Below are 27,912 nucleotides of genomic sequence, written 5' to 3' on the forward strand. Positions count from 1 at the left end.
ATATATATATCCAGATATTTTTTTCACATACTTTTCTTAACCTTCACCAAAACTGCTGTTGGCTGGGGTGCCAGTCTGACCCAGTACCCCAAATCCCTGTGCCACCCCTACACTGTATCCCTTGTGGTATCTTTGCTGCACCCCATCTTCCTGCAGCCTCTCCCCTGTGATCTCTGCTTCCGGGGAGCTCCCCATCTCTCGGCAATCCCTCCCTAGTGCATCCCACCTCCCTGCACCCCTTTCCCGGTGCTCCCCACATTCCCGTATCCCGTCCCTGGCTGTTCCCCCTTAGGGTTCCCCCCGCGCCCCCTCTTCCCGCTCCAAGCCCCGCCCATCACGGACCCCGCCCCTCCCGACCACGCCCACAACAGGCCCCGCCCCCCACGGCACCCCCGCCGAGGAGTTTCCCTGCCCTCGGGCCCGCGCGCAGCCCCGCCCACCGGCCAATCGCCTCTCCGGGCCGCCCACCCGCTCGGCGCCGATTGGCTGAGCCAGCCCCGGGGCTGACCGGAGGGGCGCAGCGATTGGCCAGCGGCGCCGGCTGGCCCCGCCCCGCCGCTCCCCGCCCCGCCCGGGCGGCAGCAGCACCGCCGCCGTCGCCGCCGCCGCCGCCGCCGCAGCAGCGTGGGGCGGCTCCAGCGGCGCGATGGCGGCCACGGCGGGCAGAGCGCTGCCGCTCCTCCTCTGCGGCCGCCGCCCCGCCGCGCTCACCGCCGCCGCCGCCGGCCGCTTCCCGGCGCTGGGCCGGCGCCGCCAGCAGCAGCAGCGACACCGGACGGTGAGTGAGGCGGCAGCCGTGTGCCCTTCAGAAGGCGGGCGCGGTGCCGGCGGGCGGCGCGGGGGCCCCGGCTCCGCGGCTGCTCCACGGCGGTTTCGTGGCGCTTCCCGGCTCCGCCAGCTGCGCGTTTATTCTTAGCACCGTCACCGGGTGAAACTTGAGCGCGGCGGCGGGCGGCGGCAGCGGAGCTCTCCCGGTGGCGCTCCGGCAGCGGCAGCTCCTGGCCCGCCGGCGCCGCTCCGGGAGCGGGCGGTGCTGCCGGCGCTGCCCGGCGTTCCGGGGCCGCGCTCCCGGGGCGGGGGTCGCGGGGAGCCGCCGCCAGGTGGCGCTGGGGGCCGCCGGGCGGGGAGGGGGCGCGGGCCCCCGCCGGGAGCGGGAGCGGCGGCACCGGCACCGAGCGGGCAGCGCAGCGCCTCTGCCCCGGCTCTGCCGCCTCCTTCTCTTCCCGCCTCCCTCAAGGTCAGCCCAGGCAGAGGCGCTCGGTGCGGAGGGACCGGGGCAAAGCCAGCCGGGCTCTGTGCGCTCCCGTTTTCTCGGGGATTTGCCAGGAAAAGAGGGACTGGCAGCGCACGGCTTTGCTGGGTGTCTCAGGGCGGAAAAAAACCTGTAAAGGCAGCAGGTTGCGTCTTGGAGCTCGAAAGATTTGCTAAAAATACCGGGAGGGTTTTTTTCCCTCTTTTTTCTTTTTAAACTAAGGGAACAGTGTGTAACCGTGGGTTATCCTTCTGGCTTTTGCCACAACGTGTTTTAGTGCTGCCTCCAAAGGAGCTTCTGTCGGGGGGGTGCACCTGTCGCTCCCTTGTTGTGCTCCGAACAAGCAACCACGGAACTCCGGGGAGGCACCAAAATCCCGGATTAAAGCAGTGGATCCGTGGCTGTGCTCCCTGCGGTGCTGTTTGAGGAGGTGTTCATGCCGGGTCCCCCCGGGTGCCGCTCGTTCCCCCGCCGCTGCCGGTGTGTTCTGGCATCACGGGATGCCGGAGGTTCCGTGCGGATCCGGTGTCTCCATCCCGGCGGTCCCGCTCCTTCCCACGTGTGAGCTGCGGCTTGTGGGTTCATCCTGGCACCTGCTCAGGTGTGGAATGGCCTTTCCAGCGCCCCTAATTAATGTTTGAGCTGTCTCCTTCAGCGGTGTGGCTCTGGCAAATAATTTGTGTTTGTCTAAATTTAAATTGACCTTTGTGATTGATCTAACGGAGACTCGGATTCGGGCTTGGTTTCACTCCTTGGGCTAAGTGGAGCTGTAAATGTGTGAGAAAATGATATTTAAAAAAAAGCATTAAAAGGCCGTGAATCTGCTGTGCTTGCCCAGGATACTGAGTGGACGTGACTGAGGTGTGGGCATGTTAAAATCCCACTGTCAGAGCTGTCTCCTGCAGGAGCCTGGGGAAGGAGGAAGAGGATTTTGCTCTTGTCCTGGGGACTGATGATTAGAAAGCCCTCCTGGCTTTAGCTGGGCTCTGTTTGATTCTTGGCAGCCTGGCTGTGGTGTTGCAGTCATTGGTTTTGGGGTTTTTTTCAGCAGGTTGGTTGGGTTGAATCCCTGAGAACCAAGAAATGGGAATCCAGGATCCTGGCAGATCCCTCTGGCAGCATCTGTGCTGTGCCTGTTTATCCCCTCACAGCAGAGATGAGTTCTCCTTTCCCTCACACTGCACTTGGGAAACTCTGCAGAGCACTGGGAGAGAGCTGCTGAATCCTGGAATAAGTGATGTGCAAGGAGAAATTAAAGGACTGGAGCTAAGTGGAGCAGTAAATGTGTGAGAAAATTATTAAAAAAACCCATTAAAAATCCCTGAATATCTTGTGTTTGCCCAGAATACTGAGTGGACGTGACTGAGGTGTGGGCATGTTAAAATCCCACTGTCAGAGCTGTCTCCTGCAGGAGCCTGGGGAAGGAGGAGGAGGATTTTGCTCCTGTTCAGGGGACTGATGATTAGAGAGCCCTCCTGCCTTCAGCTGGGCTCTGTTTGATTCTTGGCAGCCTGGCTGTGGTGCTGCAGTCATTGGTTTTGGGGTTTTTTTCAGCAGGTTGGTTGGGTTGAATCCCTGAGACCCAAGAGATGGGGATCCAGGATCCTGGCAGATCCCTCTGGCAGCATCTGTGCTGTGCTTGTTTATCCCCTCACAGCAGAGATGAGTTCTCCTTTCCCTCACACTGCACTTGGGAAACTCTGCAGAGCAGCTGAATCCTGGAATAAGTGATCTGCAAGGAGAAATTAAAGGAACTGGAGCTTTCATAATAAAGAGGAAATTGAAAGGAAGTGTTGCTGCAAAGGGGAAGCAGAAAACCAGACAGATCCTTGTCAAGTGGGGGAAGGAATGGGCTCACAGTGTGAGCAGAGGGGTTTGGGTAGGTGCTGGCAGACTTTACTGACAGTAAGAGCAGTGGAATGCTGAATTATTTCCTGGGAAAGCTGTTCAGTCTTTGCTATCAGAGGTGGTTAGGACAGGTTAGGCTCACATCAATCAGTGATGGCTGATGAGGAATTGATCCCTCTCTGTCGTGGGGCTGGGATGTACAAGCTTCCTGACACCACAGATTAAATTAGGAAAGATGTAGGAAGAGTTTGTATAATATGGGTGTAATTAATAGAGTGGTTACATCAGGTGTTTCTGTGCAATGTTGTTTTTAGTACCATCAATTCTACTTGGGTACTTCTCAGGATGGCTGGTTTCTCACAGGGCTGATAAATTAAATGGGCTTTCTTTGAGACAGGGTGGAAATGCTAAATGGCCTTATGGATGAGTTCTTTCAAAAGCAATATAAATATTGCTGGAAGAAACTGCACCAGCAGACCAGGTTACTGTGAGAGGACAGAGCTGTAAAATAAACAAAAAAAAACTTCTCCAGATGGGTGAAGTACAGAGGAGGAGGCTTTGATACCACCAAATGGAGAGAGGGTGAGGAGGTGAACAAATCCTTGGATTATGAGGGAACAGTTGGGAGTACATCAGTGCTGGGGGACACAGGGTTTGAGGGAAGCATTCACAGCCTGCGGGAGAGTTCTGGAACCTGGGGCACCTGGGAGAGCTCAGTGGGCTCAGCATGGAGATGTTCCCACAGGAACAATCCCATTCAGAGAGGACCACGAGTCTGTCCTGAGCAGCATCACAAGGGGTGAGAGACCTGGGGAGGGGATGCAAGAAACTTGAATGAGAAGTTTGTTCATCGATCTTGGAGTGGGGATGAGCAAGAAGAAGGAAGTTTTTACTGATATTTGTAGGTTTCCCCTGTGAGTGGGGTGGTGGTGTGCATTGCAGGGTGAGGAGGCCTGACCATGGAGCAGGTGGGGCTTGGGATCCACAGCGTTGGGAGGGTGTGACAGAGCTGAATAAATGAACCTGGAGCAGAAATGTCAGAGGCTGCATCTCTTCCCAGTGTCCCTGTTTGGCTGCACACACGTGAGGGTGGAGGAAGCAGAGTTCCCAAATGTGTCTGCAGTGGAGAAGGTGCTGGGGTTGTGATGTGTGAGAGGCCACACGGCCTGTTGGACAGCTTGGAGAGAGAATTAAAGTGGGGCTTTTCCTCAAAGGAGACTTCCTAATGGAACAAGGGAAGGCCTTTCCTGTCTCCTGCTTGTCCGAGGTGGAAGTTGAGGGTCAGCTTCCCCAAGGGCTGGGAAGCAAGCCTGGAAAAACCTCACAAGGAAGCAAGCTGTAGATGGTTTGCAGTGATGTGGAGGTGGACAAAATACTTAAATGAAACACTCCTGCTGTCGTGTGTTGAACACCTAATCCTTGTGGTTTTCTTCCTGCAGAGATTAGAGGCTCCTGTTCCTGCATTTCCTGGTGCCTGTAGCCAGGGCTTGGGTTATGCTGGGTTGGAATGTAATCAGCTGGTGCAGAAATACCCACAGAAAATCAAGGGCTTGGCCGTGTGTGGCATTCCTGTGGTGGTTCATTCTAGCAGCTCTGGGCAAATCAGGAATATTGGCTCCTGGTGCCTTCTTCTAAACCCAGGAAGAAAAAACTGAACCCATCTGAGCTGCAGCCAGATTTTGAGTAGGTATTGGGCACCCTGCAGGTTTGTCTTTCTGCTCCTGATGAGAACCAGGGTTGTGCTGATCCATCCTCCAAGCCAGGTAGGATTTTTGGTGGCCCAGGTTTGAGGATGTAGTGGAGACTGTATCCTGCAGAGACTTTGCTCTGTGCCAAGGAGAGATGGGCTAAGCCTCAGGAGGAGGATGCAGGGCACATCCTGCTGCAGCTGTCCTTCATCCACCATGGATACAATGTGTATTTAGTGAGGTTTTCCCTCTGCAGCACTGACTTCCAGAGAAGCTGTAGCTTACTAGTGTGGTCACAATTTCCTGTGGGACCACCTCAAGCCCTGAAGGTAAGACAGGAGGAGGTTTTGCTTCTTTTTGCCAGGGTCAGAGTTAAATGTGTGAGATGGTATTTCTTGCTGGGACTCAGATGTTTGTTAGTTCTTATCTCAGTTACAGTCTCACAAACCCTGAGTTCTACAACACTTCCCTCTAACAAACTAAAAATGGAGCTCCATCTCTCTCTCTACAAGGTCTTTTAAGGATAAACTGTCCAATTAAGAAGTGGCACCTGAATTATTTTCACTTTTAACCCAATAACCAACCACCCATGGCCTGCAATATGGACTTTTTTATCAAATTACAAAAAACCACCCAAACCCATGGAGAAGAGGGTGAAGAAGAGGGACCAGCCTCTGCCCCAAAACCTTTGTCTTGTTTCTATATATTACTACATTCTAAAACCGTAAACTCTGAGTTTCCCACCGTGTGATGTCACACAGGTCTATTCAAACTCCACACCAACAATCCCAGATTATGGCAAGAATTGAATCCCACCATTCATTCAGATAGAATTGAATTCTGTTATTCAGTTTTGGAATCCATCTCCACAGCCTCAGGTCAATCCTGTGTTTTCTTGAGGCTCAGTGCCTGCCAGCACAGAAAGTCAGAAATTCTCAGCACCCAGGGTTCCAGCACCTCCCTGTCACCACAGTTGCAGTTCATTGTCCCCCTGCTGCCCAGCAAACTGCCAGGTGAAGCTCAGGCAGTGACACTGGGTGGCTGCAGGGATGGTGGCACTTGGAACACTCTGGGATGTGTTTTTGCTGAGGATGGAAGCTGGCAGACTTGTTTAATTAACTGTACTGCTGTTTTCCTGAGCTGGCATACTGCTGATTGTGATTTTCCAAGGAATGATTAAAAACCTGTGCTAAAAGGGATGACCAGCGAATATTTTTGGATGTATGAAAGTGGCTAAAATCAGAGAACACACTTTCAGGGCTCTCTCTGTGTGAGGGAGGAGCACAATACACGGACTAAATATTGGTTTGGGGTTTTTTGACAGTTATATGGTAGTGTTACCATTTTTTATTTAGTATTTATCACATGGGAATAATAAAGACTGAATTTAAGGGAAGGAAGTTACAGTCATGATCAAGTTGATGCTGTCACTAATATAAAAATTTCAGGGCAGTTCTGTTTCCACAAGGGAAATGTTTCTCAGCTGTGCTCAGACAAGAGGGGCATAGCTCTCCTGACCAGAGCCAGGTCTTAGAAAGAGAAGAAAAAAAAAGTTGCTCTCTCTCTAAAGCTCTTTTAAGATTCATCTGAAAGAGGAAACTTTCTGTGAGGTAAGGCTCCACCCAGTCTGAAGGGTGCAACATAACTTTTATGACTTAATTTCTGATTTGTGCTATGAGTCACCAGTTTGCCATTCTATAAAATAGCATTGAGCTGACTCAAATGTGCAATTTAAATTATTCTCCTGATTGGATGTCTGTGGAAGTGTAGAGATTGTTTTAGATTTGGGTGGCTTGTTTTTTTAAAAAAGTAATTATTCATTTATTGCAGTGTCAGTTGGTGGTCAGCCACTCTTCCTAAAATCCCAACTGCTGCTTTCTGCTGCTGTGGCTTCTGGCAGCATGAGGAACTGTACTAAAAAATGTGAAATTTGTTGAAGCTAGATGAAGCTGTGTTCCCTGTGCTCACCATGGGGGCATACTTCTTATTTCTGAAGCGCTCTTGAGACCACCTGTGCTATTGCTGGTGGGGATTTCATCACATTTTCACTTTCCCAGTGCAAACTACAGCAATCAGGCTTTAAGGGCTGTTTTGTCCTTGAGTATTTAATGCTGAAAATGAAATGACCCGTGCTTCTGCTGTTGAAGATTCTGCAGAGGGTTTTCTCCCTGTTATTAAGGTCTCAGTTGGTCATCAAAATGAGATATCATCTTAATGAAGATGAAAATATGCTGCACTTGAGTGGGATGTGGAATTGGTTTCCAGCAGGACGAGCCTGTGGGGTATGGCTTTTGCCTCATGTCAAACACAGAGCATGTCCACTCTCTTTTTCTGCATTCTTGGCAGCTCTTTAGGAATTAGGAAATGTAGAGCTCATTTCAGCAATTTGCTCTTGTCGGCTTCCCCAGGAGGAAAGGACTGCCGTGCAATGTGGAAACTCTCAATCTCTGACACGCCCTGTTGGAATAATTAAAACTCCAATTGCACTCAGATATAGATATGTAACTTATGATCTACAAGGGAGCAGCCACCACAAAAACATAAAACCAACTCTGGGTGATTGTCAGTCTTGTCTCAAACCCTTGTTTTCTTCTGCCCCAGCTGACTCCTGGCGGTGCTGAGCTCTTTTGGGTTTGCAGCTGAAACCTGCAGAAGGAGCAGCAAAAGGATGTTTGCTGGCCAGGGTGCAGATTGTGAGATGGAATCAGAGTAGGAAGGAAATTCGTTCTGACAGATTGTTGTAAGAGGAAATAGTTATTCATTCCACTTCAACCATTCTTTAAAAATACATCCTCATCATTTAGCCTCGTCATTTTTCTTAGATGTTTGGACTTAAATGAGAATGAGTTTTCTGCCTGGCAAAGCAACTCCAAAAATGACAATTTTAAGTACTACTCTGACAAATGAAGATATTAAGAGAAAATGGGCTACCCAAGATAGCACAAAAGTGATGTGGGTTTTTTTTTTTTTTTCAACTTGTGTGTTAAAAAGAAATATCTGGGGTCTGGATGATGGTTTTCCTATACAAATTTTCCTGCATGGATTCTGTTCTGTCATTATTCATGCTTGCCTCTGAGAATAATTTGAGATCCCACGTCCCGCTCGTGTTTTCTGCTTCCAGACAAAACTCACACACTGTGACTGTGCAGTGCAGCAGCAACCTTTTAATAGTCATTTAAATTAATTGGAAGCCTGTCCCAAACATCACAGAGATTCCTGGCAGGGGGAGATGGGAGGGAAAGCTGGCAGCAAAAGTTATTTTCTCCCCGAAATAACAGTGAGCTGCAAAACTGCAGAGATTTCCCAGGGGGAGGAAAATGTGATTCCTTTTTTGGAATGAAAATGCCCTGGTTCATCATGTGACTTGGGAAATCCTCTCGGCTTCCTGCAGAGGGGAAAGGGTGAGTTGAAGGTTTGGTTGGATGTTTGTGATGCATGAGGGCTCCCCTGGGAGCCTCCTGCTTGCTGCAAGGCTATTCCTGTTATCAGGGACTCGTTCCCGAGGCAGTGACAACAGAAGTTTCATTGTCTAAATATTGAGTGGATGGGATAATTGCACTCCTCGGCGCTGTGTGGTTTCTCCCGAGTTTGGGGGTGTTGTGGTGAAGTGGAGAGTGGGATCCTTCCCTTGGAATTTGGTGTAAGGGATTCAAGGAACCAAACCCAGTGTCTCCGTTAGGAGCTGTTTGATGAGCAGTGTGTATTGCTAGGAGTGAAACCAGCTCCAGACACTCCCTCCTGCACAAAGGGAATGGATTAAAAAGTGTTCCCTGCTCAGGATGAGCTGTCCCTGTGCTTCAAGAGCTGCCTGGAAACCTCTGGGGCTGCTTTGGCTCGGGCTGTGGCCAGTGCCTGCCTCACACAGGGGCACTGGGGGTGGTTTGGAGCCTGGAAACCCCTGGGTTCACACTGCAGGTGCAGAGACATCCGTCCCTCCTTGCTGGGCTGGGGGTGTGAGGCTGATTGCTAAGGAACACAAACTGATGGGCCAAAACACAGCTCTGGCCTGGGGCCAGAACACCACGGCCACAGAGTTGAAGAGCGCTAAGATGGGCTTTATTTTAGGGATAATTTTGTCCAAAGACAAAGACTGTGACTCAGATTCACACATGTTCTCGTGGAAAACAAATCATGGTTTCGAGCTCGTGTGTGTGGGAGCGAGCATTTCCATATTTCCTCTTGGCATTTAGTGCTCCAGAGACTCATTTCAAACAAATAGTTTCACAAAGTACCTCATTACTGAGCAGGGCAGGATGTGACACCACACAGATATGGGGTTTTGTGCTGGCAAGGAAGTCAGGATTTTGAGAACAGCATTGATACTACGAGAAACTGATATTATGTCAATTGAATACTTATTGGTATTATTATTATTATTATTGGTATTGTTATTGATATTATTATTGGTATTATTGCTATTATTATCTATATTATTATTTTTGGTATTATGTGAATTGAATACATTGATACTATGTGAAATTAATTGTTTTGTAAATCATTGTGTTTTGCGAGGGTCCCAGGACAAGGAAGAGATGAATTTGACTCCATATCTCCATATTCTTAGAAGGCTATTATATTATATTATATTATATTATATTATATTATATTATATTATATTATATTATATTATATTATATTATATTATATTATATTATATTATATTATATTATATTATATTATATTATTAAAACTGTGCTAAACTATAGAGAAAAATACATCAGAAAGCTAGAAAAGAATAAATAATAAAACCCTGTGGCTCCTCAGAGAGTCACTCATAACTAGCTTTAATTAGTCATTAATTAAGAACAATTCATATGTTTGGATAAACAACCTCCAGACCACATTCCAGAGCAGCAAAACATGGAGAAGCTGAAGTTTCTCACCTTCCCAGGAGAAAAAATCTTGGCAAAGGGATTTTTCAAAAAATATCATAGTAACCGTAAATAACATTTTTAACAGACGTTGGGGTGTTTTTTCACCTTTCCCCAAAGGTGGGCTGTTCCTGGTGGCTGTCCCTGCACACCATTCAGCTTTCCTGTGCTGCATTGTGTTTGTTCCCTTTGCAGGCGGTGGTTCCACTGGCATCCCCTGCAGGATGCCCTCCTCTCCCATGCAGGCACACTGGGAACACACAGCTCCACTCAGGGCTCTGCAGCTGGGGCAGGGACTCTGCTGGAGCTGCTGCTTCCATGACCTACTTCTTCATGGAATAAAAAACTGCTCCTGGTGGCTCACAAGAGAGATTTGGGCTTTTTTTAAAAAAGTCAGGCTCCAGTTTGATGCAGTCATCCCCCTCGAGGTTGTTCCCTGAGTTATTCCAGTTTCGGTGGAAGGCAAGCACAGGAGCACCTGTGCCTAGAGCAGCGTGGCTTTGGGGGTTTGAAGCAAGCCCTGTGTGTTCCTGAATGTCACTGGGATATTTTATGAAAAATCCTTTCACCAGGATTTCTTCTCCTGGGAAGCTTCAGCTTCTCTCTGTTCTGCTGCTTTGGAATGTGATTTGGAGAATTGTTTACCCAGCATGTGAGTTTATTTTAATTTAATGACCAATCACATCCAGCTGTGTCAGACTCTTGAGTCTAACATGAATTTTTTACTATCGTTCTTTTCTAGCCTTCTAGCTGTAGCCTTTCTTTATAGCTTTAGTATAGAGTAAAATAGAATATAAGAATAGAACAAAACAGAATAGATAATATAATATATATAATATATTATATAATATATTATATAATATATTTTATATATGAATATATATAATATATAACATATATTATATATAATACAATATAATACATAATGCAGTATGATATGATATTGATATGATAATGATATAATGTAATGTAATACAATACAATTTAATACTATACAATATAACATACTATACAATATAATATAATATAATCTACAATATAATACAATATAATCAGCCTTCTGAGAACTTGGAGTCAATTCTCATCTCTCACCTCATCCTGGGGACCCACAACCCTGCAACACCTGAGGAGCTGTTTGTTGTTGAGGTCAGTCAGATGTCATTAATTTCTCCATTTCTCCGTTTGTACAGGGGTAGGTGTGTAACTGACTCATTCTCAACACTGTATCTCCTGTTTTTCCTCAATTTAGGACATTTAGCAACACTCAAAACTGAGCTGCTTTGATTAGCCTGACATTTTATGTAACAGAGGGCCCCAGAGAGGGCTGTTTGTTCTTGGAATTGCAATGTCAGAGCGCCACAGCAGGTTTCAGGGCAGCCTTTCCATAATTTGTGTGCATTTCTGCTCAGATGGAATCACAGGAATCCCCTCCCATTCCCTGGGTGTCCCTGCAGGGGTTTCATGGCACTGCCAGAGCTCTGCTTGCCTCCTGCAGCAGCAGAGGATGCTCCAGGCAGGTTCTGACTCACAAACACTTCCAGGCTTCCTTACAGCCTTGGGAGTGTGCAAAAACACAGCCTGAGAGCCGAGTTCCTGCCCTAGCCTTGCCATCCCACTGAGGACCTGGAGACCCCACTGGCTGGGTGTCAGGTCTGGGTTTTCTCAATTTCCTTGGCTAAAAAGTTAAACCTCCTTTCCATGAACACCCCCAAAACCCCTCCTCTGACTGTTTTCTGTTAATGTATTTTAATGTGCTCCAGCTCCGTTACACTGCCTCCTCCAAGCTTTTCTAAACAAAAGTTATATAAAAAAAAATAATAGTAAAGCTTGCAGCCTTCCATTGTCACGCTTTCCATTTTTATAATAGCAACTAGCATCCCAAGAGTTGTTTTTAGATTAGGCTCATTTAGTTCTCAAGCGTGTTTCCCTTTTTTTGCCATTTGTGAGCACAGGGTAGTTTAAAATGTGTATTATTTTGGCCATTATTTGCCTTGGAAAAAGCATTCTCTGGAACACTTTAATTCAGTTATTTAATAGCTGTAAATAACAGAGCTGCTGGAGAACAGCTTGGCTGACCAGTGGCAGTAATATCCATGAAACTTATTTAATCCTAAGTGATTAAACTTGAATTTTATGGGTTGTGTTTACAGCTGAGGTTCTCCAGCTCTGATTTCCTCTCTGTGCTGCTTGAACCTTAATATTAATTTTCAGTCCTGGTGATCCCTGACTTATGTGAGGCTTTCCCCATGGCCAGATCTACCTCAGTCTGGTTTCTGAAGAAATGTAGCAGTCAAAATAGAAGAAAATACTTTTTTTTTTTTGGTTGCTGCTGTTATTGTATCTTCCTCCTACTGTTCTGGTGTTTTGCTGAGTCCCCCAACTTCTGCTCTTGGCTGTTTGAGATGCATGAACAGCTCGTAAATAAACATGAGAGAAATCCATGCAACTTCTTAGCAGAGAAATCTTGATTTATTGCATATTACCTGAGTGCAAAACCCTTCCAGCTCTTGCTGTGAAAAATACCTGCCTATTTCCTTGTAGGTCTGAGGAGCATCACCCAGGTTAAAATGACATTGTGAGTATAATAACTTCATGTTTTTGCAATCAGTTAATGAAGTTCAGGTTGTGCGATACTCAGAATCAACTGGGTAATTTGGTGATCTGAGGGAATAAATCCCACAGACTCCCTGGGAAGGAGGTTATTTCCCAAAATTGAGGGAAAGGACAGCTGCAGACAGACAATCAAAAATAGTGGAGGTGGGAAGAAGGTAGATGAAAAATAAGATGCACTTGAGCTGTTGCCATCCATCACTATTACTGTAATAAGCACAGGAATTTGAAGGGGCATGAAAGCACTTGAGTGACTTCTCCTGTGCTCCTGATTTATATTCTGGGAATTTTGGTGCAAAGTTGCTGTTCTTGCTCATCCCTTGGTCTCTCTGATGCTGTTGCTGCAAGGTTACTTTCCCCTCCTTGTTTAGTTGTGTACCCATAATGATAAACACAGATTTTTTTCCCTGTGCCAAGGCTTTTACCTTGCAATAATTAATATTAATACATATATCAATTGGATTATGTATTATATATAATATATATATTAATATATATTGGATTATATTATACAATCCAGTAATAACTGGGGTTTTTCCCTCTCATCCTTGCTGTGAGAACAAGACTGCCAAGTCATTTTGGGGATATTAATTGCACTTTTTCACAAGAGACTGAAGGAGCACAACCTTAATAAGAAGTCTTAACTTTGAACAGTTCTAATTGCTGTTTGCAGCTTTAATTGTGATGTGGCTTTTCCAGGTAGATGATCTGATAGGAGAAGAATAACCAGGCTCGGAGCAGACACTTGCTTCATTTCTGCCCACAGCTCTGGCCAGCCATTAATTTCCTTTTTCTCTCCACAGTAATTAGTGTGGAGCTATGAAGCTCAGAGGTTGAGCACAGTAAATTAACCCTTGTGTCCAGGAGAGAGGAGATGGGAGTGTTGGCCTCCTGTGAGAGTGCTTTTTGTAGAGCTGATGTTCTTGAAGTCTTTCCTTTATAGAAAAGCTTTTAAGTAATATTCAGGTAGGATTTAAGTAATAAAGTCGAATAAAATGTGTGCCCCTTTGCTGCTGAAGCTGCTTGTTTCTTGTTTTTCTTGGTAGGGCTAAGGACCAGTGGCCAGCAAGATTAATTTTATGGGATGTGCTGAATTAGCACTCCAGAGCCTCCAGTGATAAATACCTTTCTCCCTGTCCTCTCCCTTTTCTCCTGTCTCCCACCAAGTTCAGTTTCCAAGGCACAAACCCAGGCAGGATATGTGGAGGTGTAAAATCTCTGCTTCAGCCAGCATGAGCCATTAATCCCTCTCTGCATGGTTTTACATTTCTACAAATGAATTTTTTGATCAATAGTTAGCAAAAAAATTGTAGGAGAGTGCAAGTGAAATAGCAAAAATTAAACAACCATGTTTGAGAGCACTGGTGGTTGAATCATCTCCTTCAGACCTTTGCCTGGTGATTATTTTTGGACCAAATTGTTGCTTCCACTCTTAATTCCTACACTCCCACTGAGAGGTTTGGGGGAACCTCAGGATTCTGGGGGCAGTTTTCACTCAGAACAGGTCACGACTGACTTTTAAAAGACAGCTTTGGAGAGAACTGATTTCCAGACAAACATCTTCTCTTTACTGTGCTTGTGTTAAGATTATCCTAGTTTAGAACAATAATCTGGCATCAGTGTCAGTGAGACAGTAATCTGGCAGAGTGCAGGTTTAAATGGATACTGCTGGCAAATCCCAGGCAGTGAACTGAGCAGAGCTTCAGCTCAAAACATTTCCAGTTTTTTTGTAGTTTTCTACAATCTTTACGTTTTGCTGATTATTTCACAGTTGAGACAGTGAAAAATTACTTGTACCTTTTGAGTTTTAGGCCCACCATGAATTTTTTTTACCCTGTCTTGATCTCCTCAATGTTTTTTTTGTCAGAGCTGCTTTGCCAGGCACCCATCACAAACCTGAGAATCCTGGACCAGGCACAACCCCACTGATGTTGCGCTTGTAGGATGCTGTGATTTACATGTTTGCTGTGGGGGATATTTGTTAATATTTGTTAATATCTGGCTTGGGGGATGGCAAAACCTGGTGTTTTCATGTCCCTCAGGGGTAAAATGTGCAGAGGAGCAGCTGGTGGCTCTGCAGGAGGGTCACAGGGCTTGGGATGCAGCAGCTCCAGGGTGGCTCCGTGGTCGCTGCTGCCAGGGGGGACTCAGAGGAGGAGTTTCTGCAGTTCCTGTGCCAGCAGATGGTTTCCCATTGTGAATCCTTCCTTGCCTGGATGCAGGAGAGCTTTCCAGGAAAGGCTGAGGCGGCTGTGGGGATTCCCTCAGGTTTTTTGTGAGTAAATATTTAATTTCTAAGAATGGCTGCCCTTTGAGTGGTGATTGTGAGTCCCTTCCAAAGCAAAGGGCTCTTTGGACCTCTTGGAGCACTTATGGCCTCTGACATTAAATTTGCCATTTGGAAACTCTTTGGGAGTGCAGAGCAGCTCCTGTTGCAATTGTGAGCTGTGAAGAAGGAGGTTTAGCTGCAGACAGATGGACACTGGGCTGGGTGGGAACTGGGTGTCCTAATGCAGCTTATGTGGCTTCCTGGGGGATAAGTAGGAATGGATTGTGATTTAATGCCACTCAATGGGGAAAAAAAAATAATTAGTGTTACATTTACTCTGTATAGATAGATAACATTTAATCTACAGCTGTGTTTTCAGAGCAGTTTTCCTTCAACTGATAATGCCAGCCATAAAAATTCCACTTCTGCAGCATGGCCATAAAAAATAATGACCTATTCCAGTGTGCTATTGCATTCCTGAGCTTTAGGAAGTGTCTGAGGGGTCAAACCTGCACTTGGGGCTGTGCTGTGGAGCAGCAGGATTACAGCTTGATTTGTATGTGAGGGGTGGCTGCTGCTGCAGAAAAGGAGGCAATTTGTGAGTGCTTGAGGAAAGAGCAGGGAGCTTGAAGGGCAGAGCTTTTGTCCCTTCTGCTATTGTGTGCCTCTTCTCCCACTGCAGGATTGAACTGGGCACTTTCTCTGTGCACTGGCTAGAAAACATTTATCTACCAAGTTTTGATGTTTTAATCCACAAGTGTTAGGATAGAGATGAAGCCAATTAACAGCTTTGCTAATGTATCACAGAATCCCAGAATGGTCTGGGCTGGAAGGTGTTGGATTGAGCCCTTTTCTGACCCAGAGATGGGGCAACTGAGAGGTGATTTAAAAACTTTTACTCCATTTTCAGTCTCATGAGAAGGGTGAGACAATACAGATGCTATAATTCACACCATCACAATCAGAAGCTGTTTTCTAATTCCATTATAAGTGTTTCTTGGCCTATCAGCTTTTGCTGTAAATGTCTTAAAGCCAACATCTAAAATTACCCCTCATGGGTCCCACTACAGTGCATCTTTCATAGTCCTATTTCTCCAAAGTATCCAGTCTTTTTTACAAGCCATCATCTGAAACTTGTTTCTGGTTCCATTCTCTCTCCACAATGTCTGTCCTGTTCCATGGCATTTCTAATTCAGCATTTCTTATCTCAAAGTTTGCACACAGATGAAGGCTCACTGTGTGAGCCTTCTGTCAGGCTTTGAGAATTTTCTATAAATCCATTTCCCTCATTGGCCTTAAACCCATCCCCATTTATGGGCAGGATCCCACTGTCCCAGGCTGCTCCAATCCCAATGTCCAGCCTGGCCTTGGGCACTGCCAGGGGTCCAGGGGCAGCCACAGCTGTGCCAGGGCCTGCCCACCCTGCCAGGGAACAATTCCTAATTCCCAATATCCCATCTAAACCTCTCTGTTGGTGTGAAGCCATTCCCCTTTGTCCTCTCACTCCATGCAGTTGTACAAAGTCACTCTCCCTTTTTTATAATCCCCTTTTAGCTGGAAGGAGCTCCAGCTTTCCCTGGAGCTTTTTCTTCTCCAGGCTGAACATCCCCAACTCTCCCAGCCTGTACCAGGGGACTTGTGTTTAAAAACAATTCCCAGTGAGGATTTTTGTGTCCCCTCAGCATCTTTGCTCAGTGCCCAGGTCAGAAGCAGCTGGGCATTGGGTGCCAGCCCCTCCCTGGTGGGTGTGAAGGGACCATTCCCACCTGGAATGAGGGGCAGCTGCACCAGGGCCCAGCTGAGGGTGGTGAGCAGAATAAAAAGGTGGGAGAGCCCCCCTCTCTCTGCTGGTGCTGCCTCAGTTCTCTGCCTTCCTCAGCCTGGAGCCTATGGTCAGTGATGCCTCTTGTTTCTGCCTGCAGAGTTTTGGGGCTGCAGTTTGCTTTCCAAGGTACCCAGTGTGTTGTGTTGTAATTATCTGGCATTTCCAGTCTCCCCATCTTGGGCCACAGCTTGGGATGTGGGTTAGGAATTCTCAGCAACTGGGGGAGTAAACTTGTTGTAGGGAGAGAATTCACCACTTGCCACCAGGACAGACCTGGGGGAAGTGAGGTTTTTGCCTTCCAAGCCTTGTTTTCTTCTCCAGCCTTTCCCCACACCTCAAAGGTGTACCTAGCAAAGTTGAAAACTCCATCAGGAATGTTTTGGTGCCTCTTTTGTGCCTCTGTTAGAGGCACAATATTATTCTAGATTATATTATTATTCTATATTATTATTTTATTATTATATATAATTATTATTCTATATTATTACTACTCTATATTACTCTATATTAGTATTATTCTATATTACTTTATATTATTATATTACTCTATATTATTCCATATTATTCTATGATTCCATATTATTTCATTATTCTTCTATATTGTATAATTCTATATTAGCATTCCTGAGGTCTTTGAGTAATGGTGATTGCACTGCAGAGCAACAAAAACAAGACAGGCTATGTAGGAATTGGGATATGGATTAAGGAAAAATTTAAAAGAGAGACAAAGCAGTGGGTATGAGAAGGGAATGAATGATAACTGGATCAATAGACTTTAAAAACAAGTGTATATTTTAGTTAGTTAAACATAACTTTCTTTATGCTTATACTTTAGTAGAAAGTCCATAAAAAAGTCTCAATTCAGGAGACAAACTGGGAAGGTTTACAACCAGCTTGGTTATGTGAGTACTTGGATCAGAATGAGCCTTTTATATTGGCAGGGTAAGGGACAAAGAAATGCTTTTTTAGGTATGCAGGTAGTTGGATAAAGTAAATAAAGGTGAAGGCACACAAATATTTGTCTGCTGCTTGGATTGGGTGTGATAGAGTGCTGGATATGGTGATAAAAATTACTCCTTTTTGTGTACAAAGTCAGTTTTTATTCTTGGTTTTCAAGCTAACAAAGAGGTCAATATTAAAATGCTGCTGTTACTTTTTGAAGGAAATAATGTGGGCAGGATTATCTGGCTTTTCCTAGAGACAGAAGTCTAAACAATTCTCAATAGCAGATGTTTTGTGTAAGGCTTTCTTAAAAATGTCACATTGCTTTTCTCATGACAGAGTTTGACAAAACCAGAAGTTAGATGTATCTTGTTTTTTCCCTGCTAGTCTGTGTGGGGTCTTACAGTATTTACCAGCCAGGAGTAGGGCTGCTGCAGCAGGAATATTGATCAGCAGAACTATGAAAATGCAGCTCCTCTGTGAGCTTGTCTTACACTGGATGTTGATTTTGTTTAGAAAGAGTTAATTAATTTACATTGTTTTAATCACCTGAGCAAGAACTGCTGAGGAGCCCTCCCTATGGTTGAAGGAGTAGCAAAGTTACCTGTTCAACAGCACTAAAATTGGTAAAAAAACCAAGTTCTTTGCAAGTTAAATATGTGTGGATTTCTTGGAAGTTTCTGTGTAATGCCAGCAAAAATCCAGGGTTTAGTGCCTGAGTGACCCCTGGGACAGGGTGTTGCTGCAGGTGCACCTTGTGGATTTAATTAGATGTAATTAATGGAGACACTCCACGAGCTCGTTTTGAAGAGGGAATAGGTTTCCTTTTCCTCCTTTTGCCAGGCTGGGTGTGGGAGCTGTGTCTGAGCATGGATTCAGCTCCTGGGTGATTTTGGTGGCACTGGGACCATGTGAGAGCTGGGGGGAATGAAAACTCCAACGAAATTCCCAGTCAGATGGTTCAAGGTTTAAAAGGCACTGGGATAACTCCAAGTACCAGTGGGTGCTACTGTGGTTTGACAAGTTACCATGGCTGAATTCTTAGCTGAAATTGCAGCCAGTTGGGACTTTCAGCTGGGGCTGATCGTCTTCTGATGGGCAAAGAGGTGGTGAACTGCTCACATCTGGTGGGTTAAAAGTGCTGTTCCGGGCTGGGTGCTGGTGATTTGCTTGGCAATGTGTTGTATGAAACCCCTGTGGGTTTCTGCATTGGGAATTTCTAGATTGAAGAATTAGATCATGTTGAAGGAAGTTAAGATATTTTGATTTATCCTTATCGTGGTTTAGTCAGTGTTCAGGCTGGAAGGAGGTCACATTTTACAAGTTTTCCTTATGGCTGTTAATCAGCAGTAAACTGGAGCAGTTCGTGGGAATGACTGGGTGGGTTTTTGTTGGAGGGACACTGCAGCTTGGCAGCTACCACCTTTGTGGAGGATTCAATGCCACCTCAGGTTGTTTAGGGCCTTGTAAATCTTTATTTGTCTTGAAGTGCCTGAGCTCTGGGGCTGGATACTTGTAATCCCAGGTAACTGAATTTTGGAGTTGGGCAGTACTGTTCTTTCCACACTTTAATTAAACTCCTGCCTGCCTAATGAGGTTGTTCACTGCTTCCCTCCCACCCCTGCCATGTAATCTGTTCTCTGCTGGCATCTTTCTCTTCCTCTCTTCCCTATTTTATCATCCTGATCTCCATTCTTTTGTCTACCAGCATGAAAATAAAAACCTGGAAGTCTTGGGCAGCAGAGATTTCACCTCTTGGAGAGGTTTTGAGAGGTGTTGAACATCACCATTGATTCAAGTTTCAGTGTCCTTGGCAAGGAACTTCTGGGCATTTTACATAACATGTAAAAGGAAATACCTGTTCTTAAAGCTCCATCAAAGGTGTGAGCTGGGAATGTGGTTGGAGAGTAACTTGAAAAATTGCACCTGAATCCAAAAGGGTTTTGACTACATTGGATGTATCCTCCTGTTAACTGGGAAGTGTGACTGAAAAATAATATGGAAGAAAATAGATGGGATTTGTTCAAAAAGCAGCATTAATCTGCATTTGTTTAAGGTTAGCAATGAGTGATACATTTTTGAGTAGTAACAGAAAAGGCTGTATGAATTGCTATGGTTGAGATGGGAGTTTATAGGATTTTCATTATCTGCTGATAAGGGAAATTGTTGTGGCATTTCTGAATGAGGTCGATATGGAGACCAGCTCATTTCATCACAGGCCTCTGGCTTTCTGCATGAGGGATTTTAAGTGTGCAGGAAAATTCTTAAGTCTAATAATTCACATTCATTATGGAATTGTTTTTTAGAGCTCTGTCTTGCTGGGGAACTGGCTGGATGTTTGCCCAAGTGAAAGCTTTTATTTGAAGTGTTCCTTTTGTAGGCATTTAGGCAGATTCAGGGGAATTATCATCATAATTGTCCCTCTTCAGGCTGTAGCAGTGCCTTAGATGTCTATTACAACTTCTGAGCACTGACAGCAGCTGATGGTCTGCTCCTCTGAAGGCTGTCAAAGCACCTCATTCTTCTTCCATTCAGGTAACCCAGTAGGAGAAAGCAATTGGGAGTTTTTCCTAGCAAGGAGTGTTTGAGCAGAAAATCATCCTGGGTTACAGCACCTGGATTTTACCAATCAAACCATTCACCTTCCTGTGTTTGAGCTGGCAGGTGATGGCACTCTGCAATGTTTTCAGTGGCAAATAATGTAATGGCAAATAAATTCAGCTTTCTGGTTTAGAACTGACTCCTCCTTCCCCCTGTGCCTCCAGCCCAGCATGCAGAGTTGTGCTCTCCATGGTGAGAGTGTTTTGTTGGAATATCTCACACGTCAGCCAGAGCCAGTTTGGCAAGATCTGTTCTTGGGGTGGGTTTGTCTTTCCTCTTTTGAAAATATTCAGTTTTCTGAAGGCTGAGCAGGTGGTAATGAGGGAGTTTTTATAGCTCCATGGCTTCTGCTGGAGGCTATAAACAGCAAGAGCAGGAGGATGGATTTACATTCATGGCTTTATTGGATGAGTGTTTGTAGAACCTCTGAGTACTATGACAATTAATCCTACCTGCACCCTCCTTTGCTGCTGGGCCATCCCTGGCTTGCTTTTCCAGGGGGTGTGCTGAGGTTTTTGCTGATACCCTGAAATTGTAGGCTGGGCCTGTATTTGTGTACCAGGTGTACATTTTGGATAACTGGCAGTCCTTTGCTCAGTTCTGTGCCATTGTGGCTGAGCAGAAAATCATTTGTGCACCCAGTTCAGCCTGTGGAAACACAGAGCCTTCAGTGGGACACTGACCTCTGTCTCCTCTCTAGCCAGTCCAGGGGTTAGGGCTGGAATTCATGGAGAAGCCTTCCATGGCTTGTCTGATCCTGTCTCAGACTGCAAGAAATTCTCTCAAGTGTCTCATGCAATTAATACTCTTGCCTTTTCTAAGGTGGATTTATTCCTATTGTGGGCTGCCCTGACTGAGAAGGGGCTTGGCTGATATTCTGTATCTGGGACAAGTTCTGTTCAGTGAAATTGTTCTGAGTGATTAAAAAACCCCAAAACCTAAAAACCCCACCATGCATTAGAGACTCATCTCTTCTCTGCCTTGCTTTTGTGGTGGATTTTGGCAGTGGAGGGAATGTAAATGTGTGAGTTGGGTTAAAAGGAATTTGGTTCTTGTTTCCAAACTGCAGCTGCTGCCCTGGTGTCACACTGGGGTCTGACATTAGAGGTGCTCAGTGCTTTTCTTCCTCCTTGGTCTGTTTGGCACAAGTAACACAACATTTGTATTTTGAATGGGTAGTGCACAGTTTACAAACACGAGAGGGTTTCTTTCTTTGCTGTTATCTTTCCTTCCTGAGGTGTTTCAGGCTGGATGAGTGCAGATAAGGAATGTTGCCTTTTTCAGCTGTGGCTCAGTTTGGCTTTATTCAGGTCAAAGTGAGCACCTTGCTCAGTATGACAGACATGTAGCAGGTGAAAAAAAACCACTTTCAGCACAGACTGTATCAGAGCTGTTCAAAATGGAAGCAAAACTTGTGTGATTTTTCAGGTGATAAACACAGTTCACATGCTGATCTCTGTTTTTTAATGAATTCACTGAGTTCCTTTTGGCTCCCCCAAGTTCATTTCCTCCATAGGCTAAACCAGGGAGAACTTTACTCATATCTTCATAAGCTGAGAATCACTTTGGCTTTGGTGTGTGAACTGTGTTTATCACCTGACAAACCACACAATTTTAATGTTAAATGCACACATAAACCTGGCAGCAGGCTCTGGAGAACAGATTCCAGATTTCTAAAGCTGATTGAACCAAGCTCACTGTTCCAGACTTGGATTCCAATTTGTTTGCAGGTAAACATGTGGAGGAAGGTGATGGCAAATATTTGTGGCTGTGCACTTGTTAGGGCTGCACCAGTCAATTATTCCTTGGGATTCTGAGGTCTGTAGATCTTTGCTGATGCTGGGCTGGGTGTTTATACCTGCAGGGCATTTTTTCTTTTTTTTCCTGCCCCTGGAAACATGTATAAATGTAGGTGTAATAGAAAGGGATTTCTCAGTAGTTTTTAAATGAAGATCAGGATCAGACGTTTATAATCCAAGTCTGTAGATAGCAGAGATCTCAGGTGAGCCTGGGCCTCTCCTTGGGGAAGGGATGGGAAGGGCAGGATGTGTCCAGCCTTAGCCCCTACTGCCCCAATCTCTTGCAAATTTACCAAAATCAGAGACTTTTATCAATGTGCAGAGAGATTTGTGTGTCTGTAAATAGTGTGAGGATGTTCAGACTTGTGTGGGTTGGTTTGGTTTTTTTCAGGTTGTTTTTCTCCTGGTGCTTCCCCTTGTGTCCTTTGAGCAGATAGTGGGGGACATTAGGTACTGATGATTTGAGAGGAGCTTTTTCATTGTTTTTGGTTTCCTTCTTTTGTTGGGGGTTCTATCAAGGCCTACCAAAGTAGTATCAGAGGGATTCCTGAAATACAAGACAGGATCCGAACTTACTTTCCTCATGTGCTGGGTGAAAATTTTGGTGCAATTTTATTAATACATGACTGTGATTTCTGGTTTTCAGTGCTGCTGTTCATTTTTTTCCCTACTATTGCCATAATCTTTGGGATAAATCCTACTTGCAGAAATGTTGTGATTTGGATGATTTTGTACAAAGCCCAATTTGTAGGCTGGGACCAGTGCAGGGTGTGAGGCTGGCTCTGTTGCTCATGGCTGCAAAGCCAGATGAGGTTGCATAGGGGGTTGTATGTGGAATATAAGTTTGGCAGCTTCATGATTTATCAGGATTATTAAACTGAGGTTTCCCCATGCCTGGAAGTGTCCAAGGCCAGGCTGGATGGTGCTTGAAGCACCCTGGGATCATCAAGCACCATGGCAGGGGATGGAATGAGATGAGCTTTAAGGTTTCCAACCCCACCATTCTGTGATTCCATCTGGGAGGGCCTGGATGGTATTTAGAGCTTAGAAAGCCCATGGAGAGTCAGAGGGAGCCTTGCCATGAATGCCCCAGCTGCCTGGCCTGCTCAGCTCCTGCTCCTGCCTGGCTTATTGACCTGCTTGGTGTCCCCTGCACTGGTGACAGCTGTGCTGTGCCACACCTGGCTGAGTGTTACTCCCTTTTCAGGGCTCTGCAGTCCTTTGGCAGTGCTCAGAGCTCCCAGCAGACACACGTGGGTGCTTTGACAGTGCTTGTCACTGTTTTATTTTGGGCAAACATGGGTTGCTGATCTGAAAGTTCAGTTACCCACATTTCATGTGCATCACTGGTGTGCCTGTTGTCCGTGTTGGCAGTGTGGCTCCAGCTGTGGACACCTGTGTGTCAGGTGTGCATAACACATGGGTTATAAAAGTTGGTTTAATTCCTGCTGGTTGTTTCCAAGGTGGGTTTAAACAAAAAAAAAATGAGAAAAAGTTTTGGAGAACTGCAGTCTGAAATATGTATAGGCTGTTTGAATAAAGTCTGCCTTATGTTGTGTGTGTGTGACTTGTACTCCACTGTGGGGATGCTTTGAGAAGGCTGAGCTAGAACAGAGTTAAAGAATAAAGCAGGGATTTATTAACAGGATCTCCTCCATGGATCCACCTTGGGCAGCACAAGAGCCCAGCCAGGGCTGCACCCAAGGTGAACCAAAATGGGCACAGAAATGGACACGGGGTCTCTCATGTTTATAAGTTCTGCTCCATTTGCATCCTGCAGTTCATTGTCCAGTTCCAGCTTTAGCCCATGCAGTCCCACCCTGCTTGATTTTCTCTCCTCATGCCACGGTGTTTGTGCTCTTGGGCTGAGATTTGGATCATTTGTCCTTGGTCCCCAGCTGGAGCAGGAATTGTTTTGTCTCCCTGCTCTGTGCAGAGAGCTCAGCATCCCCTCATGTGAAGCTCAGAATTACACTCTAAAGCAGCACAGCATGTGAAAAATATAAAATCTAAAACCTGAGGCATGAGGAGGGTGATTCCTGCTGGGGTTACCAGGCTGTTGGACAGAGGAGCAGAGCTGTCAGGTTGGATGTTTCAGGAGGTGTCCTGAGGTAGCACAGGCTGTGCTGGTGCCCTGGGAGCTCTGCAGGACTTGTCAGAGCTCCCCACTGGCTGCAGCCCAGCTCAGGCCTAGCAGGATTTTGCAGTAGAGTTGTGTGGGAGAAGGTTTTTTTTTTCTTTTTTCCTTTTTTTTTTTTTTTTTTTCTTTGCAGCACCTTGGAAGTAGGAAAGCTCTTTCAAACCCTTTGCTTTATGTGCTTTCCTAGAAATTCATGTGGACCAAGTGGAGGCAATGTTTGCCAGCTGCAGGGTGCTTTTTTTGCTTAGATGTGTGTATTTTACAGCTGCTCTGGGGTGAAGGGGGTGTGTTACTGTGATGGGGAAGCTGACTAGAGGAGGAACAGATGTGTGTGGCAATGAGGAGCTGTGCAGGGGTCGCACTGAGGCATTTTACATCAGTGGGAACAGATGGATGCAGCGCTGTGAGTAATGGAGCTGTCTCAGAGGCAGAGAAGTTGTTCTGACGTGGTGCTGCTGCCCAGTGCCCGAGCCACAGCTGCCTCCATCCCTCTCTTCTGTTCCTGGGTTACTGACAGAGCAGGCTCTGGCTGCTTTTGTGCCTTTTGCTGCAGATCTGATCAGCTGCTCTCTGGGATCCTGAGGCAGCAATTCTGGTGCTTCTGTCCCTGTCCAGCCTCCCTGCAGGCAGCAGCTGTGAACAAAAACCAAAAACCAATTGCAGTGGCTTCCAGACAGGAGGATCCTGTTGGATGAACCTGGTGGATCCCTGTTCCTTCTCTCCTTCCCTCTGCTGCTCCCAGGAACCCCCCAGGCTGAGTGGTCTCCAGGTTTGGGGGAGCAAGGGTTGCTTTTGGGCATTTTAAGGTTGCCATCTGTACAGATATTCTTCTAACAGGCAGAAAAGATTTGTCAGATTTTACTGCTGAGCACTGCTGGAGCTCTCCCATTCAAATTTGGTACCCAGGCAGGGAAGTTTATGCAGAACACCTATGTATTATAGATAATTTTTAAATGCTTAGCATCATTTTCACAGAAGAAAATCCTGTGGAGAATGGATTTCCTCTGTGAGTCCCTGTGGCTGTAATAATGATGTTACTTTTGGCAAAAATGACACAATTTAATCCTGCTTAATGCACAGTTCCTGATTTAACAGGTGACAAAGGAACTGTAAATCACATTTCTTATTTCAGTGAGATGGGGAATGTCCACATCTAACTGTTGACAAGTGAAATTAATTATGGCAGTCTTGCTCTGGAGTTTGGTGGAGCTTCATGTGGTGTTGCACAAAAATATAATGGAAATCCAGAAGTTCTTCAGACAGTTCTGAACCCAGTTTTTTTGCTACCTCATTTTTCACTTGTGTTCAGAGCCTGTCAAAACACACATTGGGCTTTCCTTTTCCCTCAGTGTGCTTTCCAGAGCCCTGTGCTGGCTCCTGGAGTTACACCATGTCTGGCATGGAGCTCTGAGCGCTGAGGAGCACGAGGGATGCTTTTCCCTCCTGTTTCCCACCAGGGAAGGAAGCACAAGCTGCTACAGTGCACAACTCTACAGGTGCACTTTGGGGGTTTTCCTGGTGCCTGTGCTCATGTTTGCCAGCCAGCTTTCTCCCTGGGGGTTTGGGAAGCACAACTGGCAATAAATACAATGTATGCAATAAATACATTTATATATGTATAGTTAATAATACATTTATATAATGTACATTTATTGTATAGAAATAAATATATTTATTTCTATACAATAAATACAATGTATGCCATAAATACACCAGAACTTCTGCTGGCATTCTCCTCCTAAAGCTGAAGAGAAATTGAAATATTGGGGCTCTTGTCTAGGGTTTTCTAGCCAGTTTTCTCCCTAGGGGTTTGGGAAACACAACTGCTATGCCATTAATACACTAGATCTTCAGCTTGCATTCTCCTTTTAAAGCTGAAGAGAAATTGAAATTTTGGGGCTCCTGTCTAGGGTTTGTCGCCAGAAGTTTGTTCTGCTTTAGCTCTGAGTGGTGTATGTGTGGTTCTCAGCCATGGGGAGGCACAGGATGCCTGTCAGGGATGGGGGCTGGAGGGAATAGGAAGGGTGAGGTGCAGAGGGATGGAGGCTGTGGGGAAAGAAAGGATGAGGTGCAGAGGGATGATGGAGGCCGTGGGGAAAGAAAGGATGAGGTGCAGAGGGATGGAGGCCGTGGGGAAAGAAAGGATGAGGTGCAGAGGGATGGAGGTTCTGGGGAAAGGAAAGATGAGGTGCAGAGGGATGTGCTGAGTGGCTTCAGCTGATGAAGGTTTCGTTGTCACACCGTCAGGGCACTGCAGCCTGGTAAACTGATGTCACACCCTGTTCTCACTGATGTCACTTATTGGAAATGACACTTTATCTTGCTTCCATTATAAGCACTCAGGAAATGTGTGCATTTGCCTGGGGGTTGGTGTCCAGCTCCTGCAGAAGGGCACAAACCCCTTGTCCTTGGTCCCTCCTTGCTGCTCTCCAGGCGTCCCTGGCTGGGAGCTCTTCTGGCAGGGAGTTTGTTCTTGGGAAAACTGTGTGTGTCCAAATAAAAACAAAAGCTCTGCCAAGCCCCTCTGGTATTCCTGGTATGAAACTTTCAAGTTAGGAACACCAAGGCCTCCATGAATCTTTTGGTTCTGGCCTCCATTCATTCAGCACGTTCTCAGTGATCAGAGTTACAGTCGTGCTCTGTATAAAATGATGTGTGCTTTGAATCCATATAAGGATCTTGCTGTCAAAACCACAGTGTCATCAAAGGCCTGTTTCTGGAGGAGAGCTTCCATATAAATGCTTCTAAGATTATGCAAGTTGCTTGTTTTTGTAATATTGGCACCAGAGCTGCTTGCTGTGAATTCCTCTTTCTCTGTTACAGGGAGGGCGCCGCTGGTTGTGATTCTAAAAACAAAACAAAAACAACCTCCCCCTCAAATTACTCATTAGAGGCAGCTTGGAAAAATAATGACATCTCCAAATATCTTGGACAGGAAACCTTATCTGAGTCTCCATCTTGAAAAGAAAAATGTTTAGCCTCAGAGTTTTGCTTGGAATTTGCTCTAGAAATTGTATCAGATATGTGGAGTAATGAGACATTGCTGTCATTGGCCACATCTTGTTAATAATAATAATTCTTGTCAATAATTCCCTTCTAAATATTTATTAAAAAAAAGGAGGTCCTTCTTACAGTGGAGCAATATTTTTATAAAAGCAGATGAGTAGACCCAGTTGAGCGTCACTGGACAGTTAAGAATGGGGTGGTTTGGGTTTTTAACTTACCCCTCCTGCTTTGGGCAGATAAAAGCTGTGGTCACCATCAGTTTGTCACATCCCTAGACGAGGGACAGATGTTCTTCCTTCCAGAGTCTGCTAGAGATGTTCTGAGCTGTCGTGTTCCCTGTTAAAGCTGGAGGAGAAGAGGAGAACAGCTTCAGGTGTCTGGGAGGTCCCATCCAGCCTGGGCTGTGCTGCTTGCCTTGTCCTGTCCTTGCTGCTTTGCAAAATAATTCACATGGAAGAGAATGTTGTCTCATAGTGACCTCAAATCCTCCTGGGACCTTCTATTTCTCCAGGCAGTTGGCAGAATTGGAGCTAGAATAGGTTTGAGACAAAGGAAAATGAACTTACCCTACCAAAAGGGGCTGTTCAGCTGTTTCAGCTTCTGGGCTGGAGCCTCTTGGTGCCAAATAATTCCATTCTCTCAGCTGGAAAGAAGCTGCCTCATTCCCTCTAGCAGAATATAAAATTAATTTCATGTGATTGGCTGCTCAGCCCTACTTGAACATCCTGTTTGGGAGTTTTCTGAACTGTCAAAAGGGTGAAGTCAAGGCCAGTGAGGAGCTGCTCTGCTTCTTAAGTGACTTGGATTGATAGATGCTTACTCCCGTTTGTTTATTTGGTGCCTTTTTTGGGTTTTTTTTTTTGTTTGGACTTTTTTGTTTTGTTTTTTAACCTGTCTCCAGTGCTTGGCAGGAGTTTTGCTGAGTTCAGCCTTGCAGAAAGCACCAGCCTGTAGGACAGCAGCGTTCCTGCTGGAGTTGGTAGGGGTGGTGTCTGTGCTCCAGATAGAAGCCTTGCTTTGTTTAAAGTCTGTTTTTTGTAATCCTGGCCGAATCCTTGGAT

General features: G+C 45.7%; 1 protein-coding gene across 1 annotated transcript in view; it reads left to right on the forward strand.

The window, feature by feature from the left end:
* The first annotated feature begins 646 nt into the window (after window positions 1-646).
* Window positions 647-27,912, forward strand: part of MCU (mitochondrial calcium uniporter) — an 86,601-nt gene continuing 59,335 nt past the window's right edge. Inside the window, exon 1 of the mRNA XM_063164156.1 lies at window positions 647-778. Within this exon, the coding sequence (XP_063020226.1) occupies window positions 647-778 (132 nt within the window). The remainder of the gene's footprint in view (window positions 779-27,912) is intronic.

This window comes from Melospiza melodia, chromosome 9 (assembly GCF_035770615.1).
Source record: "Melospiza melodia melodia isolate bMelMel2 chromosome 9, bMelMel2.pri, whole genome shotgun sequence".
Classification (NCBI taxonomy): Eukaryota; Metazoa; Chordata; class Aves; order Passeriformes; family Passerellidae; genus Melospiza; species Melospiza melodia.